The 22,380-nt window shown below is 46.1% G+C and overlaps 1 protein-coding gene across 2 annotated transcripts; it reads right to left on the bottom strand.

Annotated features, from left to right (window-relative positions):
• Nucleotides 1-1,886: 1,886 nt before the first annotated feature.
• BZW1 (basic leucine zipper and W2 domains 1) lies at nucleotides 1,887-14,361 on the bottom strand. Of its 2 annotated transcripts, XM_069983348.1 has the most exons (12): nucleotides 14,236-14,361; nucleotides 8,087-8,162; nucleotides 7,224-7,400; nucleotides 7,017-7,111; nucleotides 6,703-6,768; nucleotides 6,326-6,461; nucleotides 4,987-5,096; nucleotides 4,556-4,726; nucleotides 4,325-4,471; nucleotides 3,484-3,622; nucleotides 2,747-2,869; nucleotides 1,887-2,252 (listed from the first exon to the last, which is right to left on the bottom strand). In XM_069983348.1, exons 2-12 carry the CDS (start codon nucleotides 8,148-8,150, stop codon nucleotides 2,221-2,223), a joined length of 1,260 nt encoding a protein of 419 aa, XP_069839449.1. In that variant the 5' UTR covers nucleotides 8,151-8,162; nucleotides 14,236-14,361; the 3' UTR covers nucleotides 1,887-2,220. The 2 variants fall into 2 exon arrangements, with proteins under 2 accessions (XP_069839449.1, XP_069839451.1); XM_069983350.1 differs by lacking the exons at nucleotides 7,017-7,111; nucleotides 8,087-8,162; nucleotides 14,236-14,361 and having other exon boundaries at nucleotides 7,224-7,388.
• Nucleotides 14,362-22,380: the final 8,019 nt, after the last annotated feature.

Consider the following 22,380-nt stretch of genomic DNA (forward strand, 5'->3'; position numbering starts at 1 on the left):
GACCAGACTGGGGTCGGTGGAGGAGGGAGGGGAACCATTTCCAAGTGGGGTAATTAAGGAACTGCCAGCTCCAGGGTATCACAAAAACTCTGAAGGTCCACACCATAACGGAGAGTAGCAGAGCGACCATTTTTGCGAGCTATGAGACTAAACGGAAATCCCCAACGATAAGGGATGTTAGTCTCTGAGCAATTGCAGGAGTGGCCGCAACAATCTTCTCTTCTGTAGGGTGACCCACGACAAGTCAGGCATCAATTGAACCACTGCATCTGCATATTCAATTCGATCTAGTCCTCTTGCTTTCGCCATTATGGCCTCCTTCAGGGCGTAATCGGTAATGCAACAGATAATATCTTGCGGTTGCATTGATCTGTCTTTGGGTCTCAAAGCTCTGTGAGCATGGTCCATCTTTATCACATGGTCTGCAGGGGTCGCAAGGATGCTATTAAAAACAGTCGTAAGGGTGGCCTGCACGTCCTCTTCCCCCTCCACCTCAGGCACCCCCCGCACTCGAATGTTATATCTGCGGTCCCGATTATCCAGATCTCCTAGATGGCGCTGGTAATCACATAAGGCCTCATGTTGAGCCACAACAGTAGTATGCAAGTCAGCTACATGGGCCCTAGTAGCATCGTGCTCCTCCTCAATATTATCCACTCTGAGCCATATGCTGTAAGTCCTTATGGACGCAGTTATTTCAGACCTGCAGGCACACATTTCTTGGATAAGGGACTTAAAGTAGTCTTTAGTAGGGATATTTCGTAGGTATTGACGCCAGGCAGGCTCTGCAGGAGGAATAGGCAAGGTGGATTCCTCAAAGTCTAAGGCAGATGATCTATTAGACCACCACGAGTCAGTCTGGGCCCTGGAGACTTTGGCATGTTTAGACATATGTGGGCCATCCCCTGTGTCCTGTAGAAACCAATGTGGCAAAGGGGAGAGGGGTCTGCCTGGGTGGACCACTGGGGCCCCCTTACTGGGCCCTTGCTGTCGCTGGGGGAGAGGGGGTCTCTCCATACCTGTAGGTGCCCCTGCGCGAGTCAGGGTGGATAAGCAGGGAGGCTCTGCTGTCCGCTCAGTCTCTTGTGAGGCTATATGCTCGTCAGCGGCTAGGCCCGACCGGACCGCCACTGAATATGTCTGCCGCTCCGGTGCACAGGGCGACTGCGCCGAGGGGCCCTCCTGATCTCCCCGTCTGACCATCTGACCTGCGGGAATCTCGACTGCTGGTGGAGTGTGCAGGAGATTAAGAGGGAGAGCCATCAGGCTGCTGTGAGGTGCGCCATGCTGCCGGCGCCATCTTGGATTTCCTGGGGCCTCCGTCTCCGGCCAGAAGAGCATCCAGGGGACCGGCGGAAACTGGACCGGGACCTCTGTGACCCGCTCCTGGACATCTTTGGGGCCAAAAGGAATGCGGATGGCTGCGGTATTCCCGGGATGGCGGCGTTCCCCCGGCATCTGGTCTCGCCCCTCAAACATTCCCATTTTTGCTGTAGTATTATTTACAGCTGCTGTGTTTTTCAGGGGTAACTGAAAGGCTGCAATACCCTGCACAACCACTGGGAATTAGAACAATGCTGTGTAATATAAAGCAGTCTCTCCTTGCACAAACTGACCCAAATATCTGTACAGCGGTGGTACCACATCTCCTAAGGAAGAACCATCAGTTTTTAAATAAAGCTTTAACTTTCTGTATTACAGTTGCAGTACAAAACCACTACTAGAATATAGGGTGTGATTAGTAGGCCAACAAGGCAGGATTTGTTGCATGTACAGAAGTAACCCATTTTCCAGTGTTGTGCAAATAATCACACAGAGCTACCATCGTCGAATATGGCATTTAATTTGCAAATAGTTTCCATAACAAATATACCAAATCAGAGCAATTTTAAACTTTATTTCTTTAATAGAAAACCAGGGGATAAAACGAATTGTTAAGTTGTGAAACGTCTTAAATTACATATTACAGTAGAAAATACAGGAGGTAGAGGGTAACAAAAATTTGAAACATGGATCTAGACATAGCAATGCTATTTAAAACATGGTTATTAAAACTAAAGAGTAGGTTGACCGAAATAAAAGGGGAGAAAATAATTATGAGTGATGAAAGCCCTTATATCATGCTTGATACAGGAGGTAGGATGGAAGAATAACCAGAAAGACACATAATTGAAGATGAGAAGTTTTTATCTACAGCTCCTGTGTTTGCTCACTGACAACTCAGTCACCCTCCTCTGTCTCAGACTCAGATTCTGCAAAACACAAGAGATAAACGTTACATATTACAAAATCTGTTCAGGAGAAGTGGGCATTAAGCAGACTGACACCCAAAGCTTTACTATGTGACCACAAGTCTAGTAATGGAAGTCTATGGCACTCTGCATTACCATTGCGAGAGTAGCCCAATCACTCAGGGTCAAATCAAACCTTGGCAAACAAAGTTTTTTTTTTTTTTTACATGTCTCTAGGACATGTCATTGCCCATTGCCATGTTCAATCTGTGAAACTCTGTAAGCTGCCTGCATTTCTTGGCTGAAACGTGCTGCATTCATAGTTCTCCCAAATGGGTAGTGCCAACTTTAGTGAGCAGACACTAAGGGGGTATTCCAATGAGTGATTAGCCACAGGACAGGCTATCTATAGCTGAACACTGGTGTGCTACCAGCCAGCACCCCAATATGTGTTTTTTGTTTCTAGAAACCCCTTAAGTGGTGGTTTGCTTAAGTTTCAGATAATGAAGTGTTACCTTCTTCTGCGTTCTTGAGCCACTCAACAAATTTTTTCATCTGTTCCAGAAAGACACTCTTTCCTTTTGCAACATGTGCATCTTTGTACCACTTCAGAATGGGCTCTTCACTTAGAACTTCAGCTGAAAGACAGAATAATGGATGAGTGTAAGCAGGTCACATTAAGAGAAACTGCTGAGGAGACTTGCTTCCTCCTGGCAGCACTGCAAGTTAGTACAGAAATATAACTGGACAAAAATCAAAGCAAACCAGTCAGGATATGCAATGTTTTTTTCCTTTACCATCTTTATGTAATTTCTCATCTCCTGTCAAAGCTCTCAAGGCAAATATGTGGTGTAATGCATAGGAAAGCAGTCTCCTATCATTATGATATAGTCTCATCCGCAACCAATCAAAACTTTCGGAGCAAGTCTGCAGAAATCATGCACTTTGTACCATGGAGAAGTTACATTGTGTACCTTACAATAATCATGTTTGTCAAATAGCCTTTGCCCTGTAGGCCAAACTAAGTGTGTATAGCGCTCTGTGGTTGCCCTGATGAGATGACTAGCTTACAGAAGTGAGCTAGAGTATATCAGGTAACTATAGAAGATGCATGCAGTTTACAATTGAGCACCGCCAAAGCCCAGGTCTGCTCCAGCACATATGTGCTAGTAACCCCCCCTTCCTTTATAAGTCATAAAGTTTCTTTGCCCTGCACAAAACCTTTGTAAGAAACAGCTATGTAAACACCTACCTTTGTAAAAAAGCACCACGATTTTCTGGAAGGATTTCATGAAGTGAATGTTGTCATAACAATACTCCTGAATTTTCAGCAGCAAAGTCAGTTCTGACTGACCTTGTGTAGAAAAGGCAGCAAGGAGAGGGCTGTATTGCTAAGGAAAGAAATGGGAACATTATACATATGGACTTTACAGCAACACCATCCCACAACTATCTGCCCGGAGTTCTCCCTGAGCCACTTAGTCTATGGTTCAATGACCCCACCAGCTTTATAGTTATCAGCTTGTACAGATGTGCAATTGGTCATTCATTCTAATCTGTGTCCTACCATAAGCAATTTAGGAACCCAGCTTCTTTAACTCCACTGTCCATCCCACTAACAGTTTCTTCCTCCCTATTTTACCCAGGAAGGGAAAAGTCTGATCTCAACACAGATAGCTATATGGCATCTAAAAAAGAAAATTTAGAAACTGCACTCATCTCTATGGTCACTATTCCTGTAACTTACAGCAGCATTGCAACATTTCATTCATCCAGGTGATGCCAATGGCCTCCAGAAGAAACCTGGTGAGCTACCTAGCAAACCAAAGTATTTGGAGGGGGAGAGAGGTGGTGAGCAACTCATTGGAATGGTTGGATTATGAATACCAGTGGTTGTCAAAGCTGAAGACTCCACAGAATCACATTTTCTATAGCTTATGTGCACATTCCCTACAATAGGGCAAGCTCTGTACTATGTCACCTTCTGCACAAATTTACTGGGAACAGGTGCGGTGCTTTTTTGCACAAAAACAGCTGTGCTTTTTCTAATCCAAGACAACCCCTTTAAGCAAAACCAGTCAGGAGATTGTCACCTTCAAGTGTTTGATGGCTTGCTCTGTAACCAGCTCCTCCTTTTTATTCCATTCCACACAGCTCATAACACTTGACCACAGGATACCAATAACAGTTTGCTCTGAGATGTTGCTTTTCTTCATTTCTTCTTTTACATATATACTAATCTGGAAAGCAAGAAGGGCCACATTTAATGCTATATATTGGAGACACATTCTAAATAACCAGAACACGCAAAAATTCTCGATTACCTCTTTGAGCGGCTCTCCTCGGGACATCATCTCCTGCAGTTCTTTTTGAAGTTCCTTGCGGGCACCGATTGTTTGTTGATTCCTGACATATTCAGAAAGCTCTTTCAATCCCGCATCGGTGAAATATTTTGTGAAGTGTTCTAAACTCTGCTTGTTTGCAGGGAAAAGTTCCTGAAAAGTAGTGTAGAAATTATATCAGTAGGACAGGCACATAAAGTCACCCACCCTCCATGCTGTATCATGGACTGTATGCTCAGCAGCAAGGTAGGGAAACCTAATTTACAGGCGATGTGTCTGGCCACTGAGCCGGGCAACCTATCCTTCTTACAGGGTCACTAAAGCAGTAGCGAGTCACAGTTAAAGACTAAATGTAAGGTATATGCATAATGCTCAAGGGCTTATCAAGTGTTTCCCCGTGAGGTGATAATTACCATAAGCCTGTTGTCCATGTTAACCTTGCGAAGACTAGCAGCCACTGCATTGATATCCTTTTCATTGATCCAGGACTTAAATAATTTTACTGCAAACGCAGCTGACACACCTGTGGAAAAGGGAACATTATTTGCTATAGTATGGATGCTGCACACCATGGACAGATTATGGGTGGCTAATAGTCTATATCACACATGTCAAACTCAGGCCCTCCAGGTTTTACAAAGCTCCAATTCCCATCATGCCTGGACAGCTGAAGCTTTGGCTTCCCAGGCATGCTGGGATTTGTAGTTTTGCAACAGCTGATGGCCTGAGTTTGACACTCCTGGTCTATATCATGAAACAAGTTAGTCTCGCATTACAGGAGAGATGCCAAACAACAACTTAAAGGGAATCTGACATCTGTAATTCATGTAGCAAACTGCAGACACTGTTACACAGCTGTTAGGACATGGAGACAGATGGTATCTTTTATATATCCAGCCAACCCTCCAGGATGTAGAGAAATACTTTTATTCTTTGGCTCAAAGAGGCTTTCCCAAGCCCCTGATCTGCTGCAAACTCCTCTCCTACCCCCTACCTGCTTGACAGACACCTGGAGTCCCAAGCAGGGTAAGGTATGGGAGGGGAGTGTAAGGAGGTCCTACAGCTTAACTGCACTTAAGGAAATACGAGAGATACCAGGTGTATGACATAACCACTAATAAAAATGTCAGCAGTCGAATGTGCATGTTAGCTGACAGATTCCCTTTAATACAAAAATACATAAAACATGTTTTGACCTACAAACAGGAACCTCATATTTACCCTTCTGAGAACATTAGTGACAGATGCACAGCACCTGAATCAGTATCACTATTTTTTACAGTTTTACAAAGCATGAATCAGGTTCTCATCACTTTCTATAGTTTAGTGGCTGCTTTTAAGTTGTAAAAAACAAAATAAAAAAAAACACCCCCATTAACACGTGTGAGGGTGAGTGCTCAGACACCCATGAACTCTAAAACGAACCAAGAAAAGCAGGATGTTATGCACTTCACAAGACTAGCGCCATTAAAAATCTATGAAGCTTGTCTTTGGCAGAGATGTAAAAAGGCAGAAAAAGAGTGAATAGCTTAGCCACATGTTTCTCCTGGCTAGCTTTATAGATCAGACCCTGATCAATCACTTTGTGCCGCTGCATCATGACAAATGTTCTTCTAATGACAGCGACACTAAGCTTTCTCTCTGCTGGCAACATTTATATTAGAGGCTCCAGGGAAAGCCGATAATTGTACTAAAATATATTGTTTACCAATCTCAACCAAGAAATTTAGGAACATTCTGGATAATTCCTACCTTCTTTAACCAAGTTCTCATTGTAGAGACTGTTGAGAATTGACGCAGAAAGATGCCCATTGGCCAGAAGTATACCAGTCAGCATGGCCAATTTATTCCTCTCAGACTCTGAAAAACCTTTCAGAAACAGCAACAGCTACAAAACAAGATTAAGACATTGTGGGTGACAATACAAGAATAGCAGGTCTTTCACATCAATAAGCAGGGCTACTGCAAGAAACAAATGTGTGCATGCTTTTCAGCAACAAATGTGGTGTGAACCCAGCCTAACGTGCACTGGAAAGTATATGACACCATAGATGTGTCCCTACTGGGGATTTTCCCCAATACTTGTTTCTTGAGGCCCATTATCTTTATATAAGGAAAGTGTATAATACCTTCTTGACCTCGTCTTCAAAGCCTTTTTCCAGGTATTTATAACGTCTGATAAGCTTGTTAAAAACCTAAACAGAAAGAAAAAAAAATAAAAAATAAAAAAAAATGAACTTTTTAAAACGTTACAAGGCTTTATCCACGTCCTGGTCAAAGCTTGTCAGATTTCTCCAAAATCCAAATTGTGTGTGGTGAAATGCTGCTCACCACAACAAAAAAGGGGGACAGATCCCCATTATACACAAGGTGGTCTGACACTTAGTTTCCTTAATGTTACAGAGTGGACACTGCTGTCAGTTGAAAAAAACTCCCTACTTACCTGAGCAAATGCTTGCATGGTCTCTAGATCCTCCTGTGCAGAAAACACACAGACGTTGGTACGGATCACGTCGTCGGCCAAAGTACCGCCTGGTGCTAAAACAAAAAAAAACATTAACGCTTAATTATTGTGGAAAGGCAGTAATACAGACGTATCAGGTACAGAGTGAAGAGAAATGCTGCAGGACTGTATGAGCAGCTCACTTACCCAGCATCCCACCGGCAACCAGGATGTCAAAGAGTGTTTCTGCATAGCGACGGTAGTCAAGCTTCGCTCCTGAAGCATCAAGAAACTTTGCTACTGCTTCCAAATCGTTGCCAGTTTCGTTTAAGCCTTGAATAATGCAGTCTTGGAACTGTGTAGGGTCAAACCTCTCCTTTTCATCTAGAGAGGAAGAAGACAAACATGAAACCAAGAATGAACAGTCATTCCGAAGCTATCCCAAGAATATTCTATCCCAAAAATCAGTTGTGGATAAAAGATGTCTGTCAGCCAAAAGTGTCAAACATGGCCGACTTCTCTGCAGATGAAAGTCATGTGGGCTTGGTGTCACAGTTTCACAATTGTTCTGGTTGCCACTTATAGTTTAAAGGGGTTATCCAGTGCTACAAAAACATGGCCACTTTCTTTCAGAGACAACACGACTCTTGTCTCCAGTTCAGGTGCGGTTTGCAATTAAGCTTCATTCACTTCAATGGAACTGAGCAGCAAACCCCCGCCCAAGCTGGAGACAAGAGAGGGGCTGTCTCTGGAAGAAAGTGGCCATGTTTTTGTAGCGATGGATAACCTTTACTACTTCTGGTTTCTGTTTGTTGGAGGTAAAATGACAAGCGCCAGAAAAGTGAACGGAGAGGGATCTATTCATCTAGAGCAGGGATGGGGAACCTCAATCCTTCCAGTTGTTCCAAAACTACAATTCCCATAATGCCTGACAGCCAAAGCTTTAGCTGTCCAGGCATGATGGAAACTGTAGTTTTGCAACAGCTGGAGGGCTGAAGGTTCCCCGTCCCTGGTCTAGAGGATCTATTCATGGTGGTTGGTGCTCAACCATACAGGATAAAACACATTACCTCTTTTTCGGGTCTTAAAACGCTGGCCAGATAGCGTTGGCTTTTGTTGCTTTTGATTATTCATAAAAAAGTTGCCCTGTAAGAATGAACATTTTTATTAGCAAATGTCAATGAAAAATTGAAGTCTAGCAGTAAGAATTAGACTACATTCACACATCGCAGACTACACTAAAAAAAACTAAAAAACAAAAACGATCTTCAATAGTGCTCCATGCTACACAGAGCACTACGCTGAAGATAGCGATCCATGCCACAAATGTGGTCCACACACACTACCGCCTGTGCGGTTTTTCACGCCATGGATTGCGTCCCTATATGGACGTGTGAATGGGGCCGTTGCTATACATTTGTGTGCCGTCTGCAATTTGGTGTCAACAACTGTGGAAGTGTGGATAAGGCCTTAGGTCTGAATAGGTTTTTAGGCTTCTATTTTTAAACAGAAAGTGGAACGTCACAGACAAGCAGAGATGTGTCAGTGCATGATTACATGTTGGTGCCATGGACAGAACTAGCGTTCATCAGAAAGGGCACACTCAGGACTCAAAGTATTACCAGCTTAAAGGGCATGCATCACCTAGATTTTATTAAACTGATTAGAGTTAGATACTAAAACTTTTAATATTCATTTAAAAAAAAAAAATACTCTGTATAGTTTGCCATCTTGCCAGAGTTGTTTTTAACAGCATTTAGTCACATGCTTTACAGCAAGGCATAGACAATAGTCTGTCCCCTTGAGATGAATATAAAACATTACTGATCGTGCTCTGTGACCTTTGAAGAGGTCATTCCACAGGGAGCTGTTATCTCTATCTACTGGTGTCACATGTCACTATAATGCTTTACAGCAGCCTCCTCTTATCGCTAGAGACACCACAGGAAGTCTCAGCTTAGTTTTAGACCTAGTGGTGAACATGAAAACTGCAAGACTTCAGAATTATATTATAATATGGCTAGTAAAATGGAAAGCTAGAAAACATCACCAATAATTTGTTCAACATAAAAATAAATTTAAGCAAGTCATTTCCTGATGACACCTTTGTATTCAGACTGCAGACTAAACCAGGAATACTGTGGCCACCAAATCACAACTTTCCTCTCCTATAGAAGTCGATGGAGAGGGAATACATTTTTTATCAAACCCAGAGTCTCTTCAGTGGGGCACAAACCTAGAGATTTCCTCCTCTACTTTTTCGATTATAACTTCTAGGTCACACGTACATAAGTGTTGATGGCAGATCACCACAGTTAAAGCCAGAAATAAATAATGGATTTCTGAATCTACTAGTGGAATTGGTTTTAAGCGTGTTGCACTTAATCACCATTAAGACTTCTCCTATATGACTGCCTCTTTTGTGCGGCCATTTATATTATCGTACCAGACGCACGTGTCCTTGTGTAAACTAGTGATCTGTAGCTGACAATTTAAAGGGCCACACAAATGACCCAGCAGTTGCCAGGGCAGCGTGGCTGCACAACTGATCAGGCCAGCAAACAAGATCAGCACTTATTATCTGCAGTCAGACAACCCATCTAAAAGGCGGCTTTAGGTACTGCCCTGGGCAAAAATACAGATTTTGTAAGGGGGGGGGGCTTTGTATTTCACAACTACCAGACAGATGAGTGGGTGACCATATATCAGGACACTCAAGTCAATTTAAAGCTAAAATGACTGGAGTATGGGAACCCTTGTGCTATTAGTTACTGTATTCAAGGCCTACCATAGCCTTTGCATAGCACGTACATGTCCTCTATATGCATGATCCTTAAAGAGGTACTCCACTTAAGAAAAAGTAACTGTTGAATTCCTACCCGTAATCTAAACCTGTTTGTAATAGGTTTCTATTACATGAATTGGACCCTTTGTCTGCTCTACATCCTAACTTACACCCTGTAGCTGCAGAAAATCCTCACTTCCTGGTCTCCAATCCTCTGCCCTCCCCTTCTGAGACCAACATTACCTGATCTGTCTCCTGTTGCCAGGCAATCCGTAACACCACCCACCAGTGAGCCCCTGGCCAAGGAGGGGGATCAAGAAAACAGTTACAGCCTGCTGAGCAGTGTAGGGAAAAGGAAACACGTTTGTTTATTCTCTTTCTAATCTATGTAGATAGATACAGGCAGGATAAATATTTTGTTTATAGTGGAAAGCAGAAGACTACTGAGCTAGCTAGGGGCAGATACTACAAGAGGAGGTGGATACTTGGCAGCTTGCTCTGCTTGGAGATGTGATTTCCTGGACGGCGCCATCTTGGCTCTAGTTTTTTTTAGAAAAACTTGGAACTCAGGAACGGCAGCAGCCAAGAAGACAGTGAATGGCTCAAAATACTCAGGGAAACTTGATGAGTAAGACCAGCTAGGTTTGGGAGCATTTTTTTTTTTTATCTCTTGGGTGGAATACTCCTTTGATCAACCTCTGAGAGGAGAGTGAAGAAAACTCACAGGTACATAAAATGGCTGGCTGGCCCTACCTGACCTCTATATGTTTATGGCTACAACCGGGTAAATAGAGGATGTGTAGAGGCCTTTACCCTGTTGAAAGAACTCACGACAGTGGATGTTCCAGCATGAAATAGACATGGAGCCTCAGAAGAGCTGAATAGGTGAGGCACGTCACCTTACCCTTCACATTCAGTCTGATTGCATTACAGTATATCTGTTTCATCAGATCTGATGACAAGTATGGCCAATAGGCAGCGCTACTGGTGCCCACCATGGACCCATGCAGCGCTGCAACTTCTATTACTGGCACAATCCACCTAGGAGACTGTTCAGTCTGTTACAGGTGTATTTTTCTAAGGCAATAAAAACAAGTGGAGAACAAACCCGTAGGTTATAGGCGTGGACGAACCCAACAAGGACTGGTATGAAGACACACAAAGGTGCAAGGGAAGTTATTTCTCCCGCAAATATTAGGAAATCGCATTATAGCAACTGAGAATCGGTCCAGAGTTCCAGCAGCTGCAGGAATCTGACAACCTGCGCCAGGTGCTGTCATAAGACCATATTCACACAGCACGGATGTGCCACAGGTAAATCCACCATAGATTTTACCATGGTCTGGTCAGTGGATCTGCAAAAGTTACCTCAACTAACGCCTTTCCACATGGAACTGATGGAGATTTATGGTGCTATGGGCTTTCAGATGTGAAGCACATTCACCATGCCAGGTAAGTTGTTTTTCTGGTGCGTGTAAATGGGATACAGACTAATCAACATATTGACATATCATGGATAGGGCTGCAGCAGATCTGGTCATCCACATTGCAGCAGCCACTAACAGGCTAGATAGCCATAGGGGCTTGGGTTTCCTTTAGTCGCCGACTATTTATTAGTACCTAGTATTGATCTATTATAAGCTTAGTCCACTACTGATAAGCGAACCTCGAGCACAGGGCACAGATACTCCCGCTTGGCACGGGCTGCAAGTTTAAAAGTTGTTTTTTAGAACAATAACTGCATCACCTGCCCAACAGACCACAGGACAGATCTTGGATTAAAAGCAGCTATCCGAAGGTACAAGTGGTTTGGGGGGGGGGGGGGGGGGGTCAGATTGTGGGTACAGAGTCGCTTTAAGAGTCTGTCCACACAGCATAAATCTCACTGTGAGTCTGGCAGGTCCCTGTCACTACATACTCGCAGCGTGTATACATTACCTATCCTTGCTGCACAGGATCCCGGCGTACTGCTCTACCGCCCAGTCAATCAGTGGCTGCGGCTGGGCAACACACTGATTGGTTGGGTGGGAGAGCAGTATGCCGGAACCTCAGACCGCTGCGAGTATGTAGTGACAGGGAACTGCCAGACTTGTAGCGAGATTTAAGGTGCAAGTCTGTACATGTGGACAGACCATAAAGGGGAAAAAGTTTCTCTTTTTTTTTTTTAAAGTGACACCTGGCATCAGCACTTTCTGTTCTCCATCTGTAGACTTTCTGTAGGAAATGTCTGCTCAGCCAGTTAGTGGCCACTACTGTTACCCTCCTTTTCAACTGCAAAGTCCTTTTTCTACACATTAGGATGGAGAAGAGGAAGTGGGAACTGGCATGTCAGCTGATCAGAGGCAGGTGAGTACAAGTTTCTTTACTCCCCCATTCCTAAGCAGTATTAAAAGGGAAAGAATCAGCTAGAAGAATCTAACCTGACAATACCTCCCTGGGGATAAAGGTTAGTTTCTTATCTTCATCCTTGACCCGATTTCTGGGATACTTAGGGCGCTATTCCACCAGACGATTATCGTTCAGATTATCATTAAATCGTTCGAATCTAAACGATAATCGTTCGGTTGAAATGCAATTAATGACCGAACGAGAAATCATTGATCATTTAATAAGACCTGGACCTATTTATCGTTGCTCGTTCGCAAAACGTTCGCATTAAATAAGACGTCGTTCACAGTAGATAAGAAAAAACTATCGCAAATACGATCATAAGTAACGATTATCGTTCCATGGAAATGAGTGAACGTTTTCAAGTCTTTCACAAGAAGTCGTTTGAGATTGTTAATCATTAACAATTATGCGAGCGATAATCATCCGGTGGAATAGGGCGCTTAGAATTTAATCCATACGGAAATAGATTGTTTTGGTGCACTGATACTTCTAACCTGCTTCTCTTTATAGGGAGAAATATTTTTCCTGCTGGCAGAGATACGTCTAGTGGTTCTTGCTGTATAGTAGCAAGGATGACCTTTTTGAAGGTGTGTGCCATCAGGAATACAAGGCACCTCAGGGCTTGGCTTTGGCTGTCCAGGCATGATGGGAATTGTAGTTTTACAACAGCTGGAGGGCTGAAGGTTCCCCATCCCTGATCTAGCTGGTCGGCACTATGACCACATCACACTTGCCCACTGAAGTCACAGCCAGCAGGCACCTGGCAATTGATCTGCATGGGGCACAGGATCAGAGCTCTATAATGCAGCCCTATCCTACAGGGGGCGGCTGGACGTCTGCCATCGGCGCTCCCTATCCTACAGGGGGGCGGCTGCCATCGGCGCTCCCTATCCTACAGGGGGGCGGCTGGACGGCTGCCTTCGGCGCTCCCTATCCTACATGGGGGCGGCTGGAATCGGCGCTCCCTATCCTCCAGGGGGGCGGCTGGACGGCTGCCATCGGCGCTCCCTATCCTCCAGGGGGGCGGCTGGACGGCTGCCATCGGCGCTCCCTATCCTCCAGGGGGGCGGCTGGACGGCTGCCATCGGCGCTCCCTATCCTCCAGGGGGGCGGCTGGACGGCTGCCATCGGCGCTCCCTATCCTCCAGGGGGGCGGCTGGACGGCTGCCATCGGCGCTCCCTATCCTCCAGGGGGGCGGCTGGACGGCTGCCATCGGCGCTCCCTATCCTCCAGGGGGGCGGCTGGACGGCTGCCATCGGCGCTCCCTATCCTCCAGGGGGGCGGCTGGACGGCTGCCATCGGCGCTCCCTATCCTCCAGGGGGGCGGCTGGACGGCTGCCATCGGCGCTCCCTATCCTCCAGGGGGGCGGCTGGACGGCTGCCATCGGCGCTCCCTATCCTACAGGGGGGCGGCTGGACGGCTGCCATCGGCGCTCCCTATTCTACAGGGGGGCGGCTGGACGGCTGCCATCGGCGGTCCCTATCCTACAGGGGGGCGGCTGGACGGCTGCCATCGGCGGTCCCTATCATACAGGGGGGCGGCTGGACGGCTGCCATCGGCGCTCCCTATCCTCCAGGGGGGGCGGCTGGACGGCTGCCATCGGCGCTCCCTATCCTACAGGGGGGCGGCTGGACGGCTGCCATCAGTGCTCCCTGTCTGTGGCTGGGAGGCTATTGCACAACCACAAGTCCCAGCCTCAGAACACAATGGGAATTGTAGTTTGGCAATAGCTGCACAGCCAGAGATTAGGTAACGGTGATAGAGAGGCCGGTCCTGGAGGAACAGACCAACGTGAGCAGGCAGGGAGGAGCCGAGGTCACCGAGCACACTATCGATCCCCCCAGAAAGAGGCCTACGTGGATCCGCCCGCCCTCTTCTTACTAGGAAAATATATACAAGACAGATAGAAATAAAGCACCGTCCATAGAGTAACACGGGGAGGGAAGCAGAGGCTGCTCCGGCACACAGGCCGGGCCTACACCAGCACGCATCCACACCGGCACACACACGCCGCCCACCCGCTACCGTGTACACAGCTCACCGAATGTAAGGCAGGCAGGAAACGGGCCAAAGACGGGGCGGGTGGGTACGGAAAACAAACAACGGAGGCCTCTTCCGAGAAATTCCCCTGTACTGTTCGACGACCAGGAGAAAGAGAGGCCGGAGCACGTCATGGTTACGTCACTAGAGGGCGGGAAAAGTGGACGATTGTACCATTGTGGCTGAACAGGCGGGGGAGCATAACGTTTAATATTAAACTGGAATGAACATTTTTGCGTCTCAGGGGAAATATAAAACGTATATACATGTTTTATAGAGGAATCCTCGTTATTACAGCCTGTAATGACAATAGCTAGGACGGGCGGAGAAATTAGAGATGTTTGATCAGGAAAGAGCCCCCTGTCTGCAAGGCATTTACAGTCGCCGCTAGGTGATTGGTGCCGAGGGTGGAGGAGGCGGGGCCAAGGCGGGGCTATAGAACCGGGGCAGCGAGTATTGTACTTGATGGGACTGGGTCCAGGAGTGCGGGTTCACATTGTCTGCCACCATTTTGATGCATTGTTGTTATGTGTTAGGTCCTGTTCACACAGCGTGATTGGTCAGTCTTTTGTATCAGTATTTAACCCTTAGGGGACACAGCCAGTTTTCATTTTTGCGTTTTCGTTTTTCCCTCCTCGTGTATATAAGGCCATAGCGCCTGCATTTTTCCACCTTGAGACCCAAATGAGCCCTTATTTTTTGCGCAACTAATTGTACTTTGCTATGGCAGATGTAATTTTTGCCTAAAATGTGTCGGGAAACCAGAAAAAAATTATATGTGTGGTGAAATTGAAAAAAAAAATGTTTTTTTTTTATTTGGGGGGGGTTGTTTTTACTATGTTCGCCCTGGGGTAAAACTGACTCGTTATATATGTTCCTTAAGTTGTTACGATTACAACGATATGTAACATGTATAACTTTTATTTGATTTGATGGCTTGTAAAAAATTAAAACCTTTTAAAGAAAATATATGTTCCTTAAAATCGCTCCATTCCCAGGCTTATAGCGCTTTTATCCTTTGGTCTATGGGTCTGTGTGAGGTGTCATTTTTTGCGCCATGATGTGATCTTTCTATCGGTACCTTGATTGCGCATATATGACTTTTTGATCGCTTTTTATTACAATTATTCTGGATTTGATGCGACCAAAAATGCGCAATTTTGCACTTTGGGATTTTTTTGCGCTGACGCCGTTTACCGTGTGAGATCAGGAATGTGATTAATTAATAGTTTGGGCGATTACGCACGCGGCGATAGCAAACATGTTTGTTTATTAATTTATTTATTTATTTTTATTTATAAAATGGGGAAAGGGGGGTGATTCAGACTTTTATTAGGGGAGGGGGTTTTGTGTTATTAAAAATACATTTTTCTTTTACTTTACACATATACTAGAAGCCCCCCTGGGGGACTTCTAGTATATGCACTCTGATCTCTCATAGAGATCCATGCAGTATAGTTATACTGCATGAATCCATGAGATCGGTGTTCTATTACTTTTGGCTGCTGCAGCCAAAAGCAATAGAATGCCGAGCCGGGATCAGCGCCATTACGGAGCAGACCCCGGCCCGGGATGGATGCGGGGATCGCCCCCCCGCAATCGCGCCGCAGGGGGGCGATCCCCCCACTAGACCACCAGGTATGCATTTGAGCAAGTATTTAGAAGCAGCTGTCAACTTTGGACACGCGCCTTTCCACCGACTCCATAGACATCATTCTATGGGACAGCTGATTCCGCATTCTGCTGAAAGAATTGACATGTCAGTTCTTTCGGCGGAATGCGTAATCATCCGGCCCATAGAATGGTGTCTATGGAGCCGGCGGAAAGGCACAGAAGTAATCCGTGATAATTCCTCAGTGTGAACCCACCCTAATACAGTGTTTCTCAACCTTTTCAAGCCAAGTACCCTCATGCGACAAGATGCTCAAGCCAAGTACCCCCAAGGATGTGTTCGATTATAAACAATGCCTTAGGGTTGATTCACACGTACGTTTCACAGCGAAATCTGCTGCTATGCTCTGTACTGTTATGGCCTATGGCTCTGCGCTGTGAGAATGTAGCCACTGCCTATTACACTCATTAGCTGCTGAATAGATGATACTTACCTTCCCACGCTCCCACCTGCTTCTCAGTCTTGCAGGTCCCTAACGGCTGCTAAGCCAATCAGTGGCTGCAACAGGACAGTGCACTGACTGGCTGAGCGATCATCAAGGAGCCACAGAAGTAGGCTGGAGCACAGACAGGTAATATGTCCCTTTCAGCTAGGTACGCCCCTGGAGCCAGATATATTCCCTGGAGCCAGATATATTCCCTGCAGCCAAATACATCCCCTGCAGCCACATATATCCCTTTCGGGTAAGTATGGACAGATGTGCCCCTAGCCACATATGCCCCCTGAAGCCGGATATGCCACTAGCCAGATATATCCCTTTTAGCCAGTTATGCCCCCTGCAGTCAGATATGTTTCTTGATGCCAGGTATGTCCACTGTAGCCAGATATGTCTTTTCCAGCCAGATTTGTCTGCTGAAGCTGGATATGCCTCTTACTGCCAGATCTATCCCATGGAGCTGAATATGTCCCCCTGCAGCCAGATACCTCCTCTTATCATAGGCAGATACCTTCCCCTATCATAGCCAGATACCTGCCCCATGGAGCCAGAAATCTGCCCCATGTAGTTAGATACCTCCCCATGTAGTCAGATACCTCCCCCATGTAGACAGATACCTCCCCCATGTAGTCAGACACCTCCCCCATGTAGACAGATACCTCCCCCATGTAGACAGATACCTACCCCATGTAGTCAGATACCTCCTTAGACCTCCCCATGAAGCCAGATATCTGCCAAAGTAGCCAGATACCCCCTCATGTAGTCCGATACCTCCCCATGTAACCAGATACCCTCCCACATTGCCAGATACCTCACCATGTAGTCAGATAACTCCCCCATGTAGTGGTACAGTGTACAGTGGTACCTTGGTTTAAAAGTAACTTGGTATAAGAGCGTTTTGGTTTAAGAGCTCACAGTTTTTCAAAATTGTGACTTGGTTTAAGAGCATTGCTTTGGTTTAAGAGCTCCCTGTACTGGGTGGGAGGGCAAGTGAGGGAGGGGCATGGTCTGCATACCAGGGTCTACAGCAATGTACTATGACCCAGGTAGTCTCCTTACCTTCCAAATCATAGCAGATCCACTTCAGGCTGGAGCTTACATCAGGGGACCGGACTGTGGAGGTCATCTCCTCATAGCTGTAACCCGTCTCTCCCCGGACAGAGAGTGTTGCATGAATGCGCCCACCAGGGGCGTAGCTAATGTCTCTTGGGCCCTGGTGCAAGAGGTCAACTTGGCCCCCCCCCCCTTACCACATACTGACTAACACCACCGCTGCTACTGAATAAAATCCTCTGTACATAGACCAATATCACCTCATCCAGTCATATAGAGGTGGCCCCAGCTCTACACAGGCTCTATACACCATATACATTACAGTGCAAATATATCAGGTGACTCACAGGGGACGTCTTCTCTGATCGGAGTTCTTCCCTTTTCATCTTCTCCATCTGCCCAGGGCCGTTATGAGAACTTTTTGGAGCCACGAATCCACAGAATCTGCCAGACAAACATATTAGGCTCCTCACACTGACACCATCCTCATCTCTCTACAAACTGCACATCTGTATTGGCCCCTTTACACCCTCATTTAGTGGGTAGCCTGACTCTATGTGACTCCCTTATAGTACATATCCCCCTATTGTATACACCCCCTGTGTAGTCCACCTTATAGATGGCCCCCCAATGTTTTTCCCCCTTATAGATGGCCCCCTGTGTTGTCCCTATTATAGATGCCCCCTATGTTATCCCCCATATAGATTGCCCCCATGTTATCAACCATATAGATGCCCCCCATTTTATCCCCCTTACAGATGCCCCCCATGTTGTCCCCTCCTCCTGCCCCTCCATCATCATACTACTACCCCTTTCATCCTCCTGCCCCTCCATCATCATACTACAACCACCTCCACCATAATACTACTACCCCTTCATCCTCCTGCCCTTTCATCATCATACCACTTCACCCCTCATCATCCTCTTGTTCCATCATCATCATCATACCACTACATCCTCATCCTCCTCTTGTTCCATCATCATCATACCACTACATCCTCATCATCCTCTTGTTCCTTCATCATCATACCACTACACCCCTCATCATCCTCTTGTTCCATCATCATCATCATACCACTACACCCCATCATCCTCTTGTTCCTTCATCATCATCATCATCATACCACTACACCCCTCATCTTCCTCTTGTTCCATCATCATCATCATACCACTACACCCCATCATCCTCTTGTTCCTTCATCATCATCATACCACTACACCCCTCATCATCCTCTTGTTCCATCATCATCATCATACCACTACACCCCCATCATCCTCTTGTTCCATCATCATACCACTACACCCCTCATCATTCTCTTGTTCCATCATCATACCACTACACCCCCATCATCCTCTTGTTCCATCATCATACCACTACACCCCCATCATCCTCTTGTTCCATCATCATACCACTACACCCCCATCATCCCCTTGTTCCTTCATCATCATACCACTACACCCCCATCATCCTCTTGTTCCTTCATCATCATACCACTACACCCCATCATCCTCTTGTTCCATCATCATCATCATACCACTACACCCCCATCATCCTCTTGTTCCATCATCATACCACTACACCCCATCATCCTCTTGTTCCATCATCATCATCATACCACTACACCCCCATCATCCTCTTGTTCCTTCATCATCATCATACCACTACACCCCTCATCATCCTCTTGTTCCATCATCATCATACCACTACACCCCCATCATCCCCTTGTTCCTTCATCATCATACCACTACACCCCCATCATCCTCTTGTTCCTTCATCATCATACCACTACACCCCATCATCCTCTTGTTCCATCATCATCATCATACCACTACACCCCCATCATCCTCTTGTTCCATCATCATACCACTACACCCCATCATCCTCTTGTTCCATCATCATCATACCACTACACCCCCATCATCCTCTTGTTCCATCATCATCATCATACCACTACACCCCTCATCATCCTCTTGTTCCATCATCATCATACCACTACACCCCCATCATCCTCTTGTTCCTTCATCATACCACTACACCCCTCATCATTCTCTTGTTCCATCATCATACCACTACACCCCCATCATCCTCTTGTTCCTTCATCATCATCATACCACTACACCCCTCATCATCCTCTTGTTCCCTCATCATCATACCACTACACCCCCATCATCCTCTTGTTCCATCATCATACCACTACACCCCCATCATCCCCTTAAAAACAAAAAAATCTATACTCACCTGCATGATTTCTGTAGCCCCCAGGTCACACGCGCTGGCGGGCTTCCCCCGGCGGGAGGCGGGGCTTAGCGCGGAGGGGGCGGAGCTTCGCTGGACCTGTTTTTTTCTTAACGTGATGCTCCCTGCGCTGGAAGTACTTCCCCCCCCCCCCCCGCCGCACACAGAGCTCCCTGGGGGCCGCAAGACAGCCGGGGGCCCCTGCCTCTTGTGATCGCAAGCAAAACATTGCTTGCGGTCACAAGAGGGAGTGGGAGGCGGGCAGTGCAGTGGTAAGGGGGGGCCTCGTCGTTGGTAGCGGCCCGGTCGCGGCGGCGACCCCTGCGACCGCGGTCGCTACGCCACTGGCGCCCACATCTGCCCTGCTCATTCCTTCATGTCCCCTGCAGTCTCTGTCAGTCTTGATTGGTCCATGCTGAACACACACCCCTTCCCTATTGCTGTCATGTGACCACACAGACCTCTGACAGCAGCCCTGCTTCTCTATTCTAGTCTGTTGTCCTACGCTACTGCCCTATAGGGATCTGCAGCTCCATCCTGTATCTACAAACTGTGGCTGTATTTTTAGGTTTATGCACTTACTATACATTATACTCCACATGCTGATTGTTATACTGTACAGTAACTTATAATATCACATATTCAGCTGTTTATAAATGTTTGTTTTATCTGTTCTACATGTTTTTCGGAATATAAAATCAATATTTATGGGGTGTGTAACCAATTGTCTGCATTTCAATAATGTCTTATGGGAAGATTTGCTTTGGTTTAAGAGTGGATTTGGATTACAAGCACAGTCCCAGAACAAATTATGCTCGTAATCCAAGGCACCACTGTACCTCCCCCATGTAGTCACATAGCTGCCCCATGTAGTCAAAGGGCTCCCATACAGTAGTAAGTCCACTGCTTGGTGTCATGTCCAGTAAAGTCAGAAGGTATGTGGATTGCCCCCTGCTGTACGATCTCCTGCTCATATTGTAATAATGCCCCCTACTGTGCCCCCATATAGTAATAATTTTCATGCTGTGCCCCCACATAGTAATAATGCCTCCTGCTGTGCCCCCATTTAGTACTAATGCTTCCTTCTGTGCCCCCATATAGTAATAATGTCCCCTGCTCTGCCCACATATAGTAATAATGTTCATAGCCTGTCTTTGGACCCGTTCTATTTTATCAATGTCTTTTTTTAGGTGAGGTCTTCAGAACTGGACACAGTATTCCAGATGTGGCCTCACCAGAGCTCTATACAGCGGGATCCCAATCTCCCTCTTCCTACTGGTTATACCTCTAGCTATGCACCCCAGCATACGATTTGTTTTTCCCACCGCCTGGTTGCACTGGTGACTCATTTTAAGGCTGTCGGAAATCACTACCCCTAAATCCTTCTCTTCTGAAGTCTTTTCCAACACAGTACTGCCGATGTGATACTCGGATAGAGGTAAGTGCGTTCCTTGAGGAAGCCGGTGTTGGCGAAACGATCGTAGGGACAGTCGTGACCCACATAGTGAATATGGGTGAGTGGTAAATACCATGGAGATTTGTTATGTCTGTAGATAAGTGTATAGTCCTTTTACTAATATGGTGGCTATGTTTACATATCTCTGGTACTGAGGTAGACATAACACTTGCAATTTGGGAAATTATTCATTCTATGTGGGTTATTTTATATATGTAATTTTATTATTGAGTGGTTATTTTTAAAAGTATATATATATATATATATATATATATATATATATATATATATATATATATATTATTTTTTTTCTTATGGAAAAGTGAGTTTTAATCATGTTATGCAATGTATCTTGGTAAATAAAATTTTGATATTATTCAGACTTTATGCCCATAGTTGTTGTTGTGTACCCATTCTGTTGGTGGGTTGTTCTGGTTGTGTGGTGGAGTGACGCCCGGGGTTGCGGTTCATTTCTGTGCCCTATACAGTTATACAGGGTTATTGTTTCTTATCCACCAGTGAGCCTTTTTGTGTATAAACAAATAAAAAGTAGTGTTTTTTTTTTTTTTTTTTTTTTTTTTTTAAATCTATACATTTTCTTTTCCTGCCCAGCAGTTCCTTGGTTATGTGCCCCTGGGAAAGCTGGGTGACAACCAATATGGTTATTTTTACACAGTTGTCACATTTTGGCAAAGATAAATTGCTGCTTTTTTGCAGCTACAAGTTACAACTACAACACCGCGCGCAGCCATACTGCGGAATTCCGCGGACATTATCCACAAGAATTCCTCAGTATGAACCCACCCTATGGCCTCTGCTCTGCGAGAATGTAGCCACTGCCTATTACACTCATTAGCCGCCGGGCCTTGAACAGATCCTGCTTACCTTCCCGCCAGTGGCGTCGCTAGGCTTAATCATTCGGGGCCCAAGCCCCGAATGATTTTAGCCTAGCCCCGAAAGTCTTTTTGATCCCGCCAGCGCCGAAATAACAGCAGCCGGGGTCTGTGATAGATCACTATCAGAGGCCCCAGGCTGCTGTTACTTCAGCGCTGGCGGGCCGCGGGAGCGGGATCGGCCGGCATCACTTCCGGACACCTCGTGACGTCACCCGGCTCTTCATTGGACGGAGGACCGCAGTGGACGCTGCACGCTCTGGCCCGCCTGCACTCCAGGGACGTCACAGCCGGCTGTAGCGGGGCCAAGCTTCTCCCCCGCCGCGCTCCTCCACCTCAGGCTGCAGCTCGGGGTGAGTATTGTAACCCCCGGGGGGGTTACTGTGCGTGTTGGGAGGGG

The sequence above is a fragment of the Dendropsophus ebraccatus genome, chromosome 9, assembly GCF_027789765.1.
Source record: "Dendropsophus ebraccatus isolate aDenEbr1 chromosome 9, aDenEbr1.pat, whole genome shotgun sequence".
Lineage (NCBI taxonomy): Eukaryota > Metazoa > Chordata > Amphibia > Anura > Hylidae > Dendropsophus > Dendropsophus ebraccatus.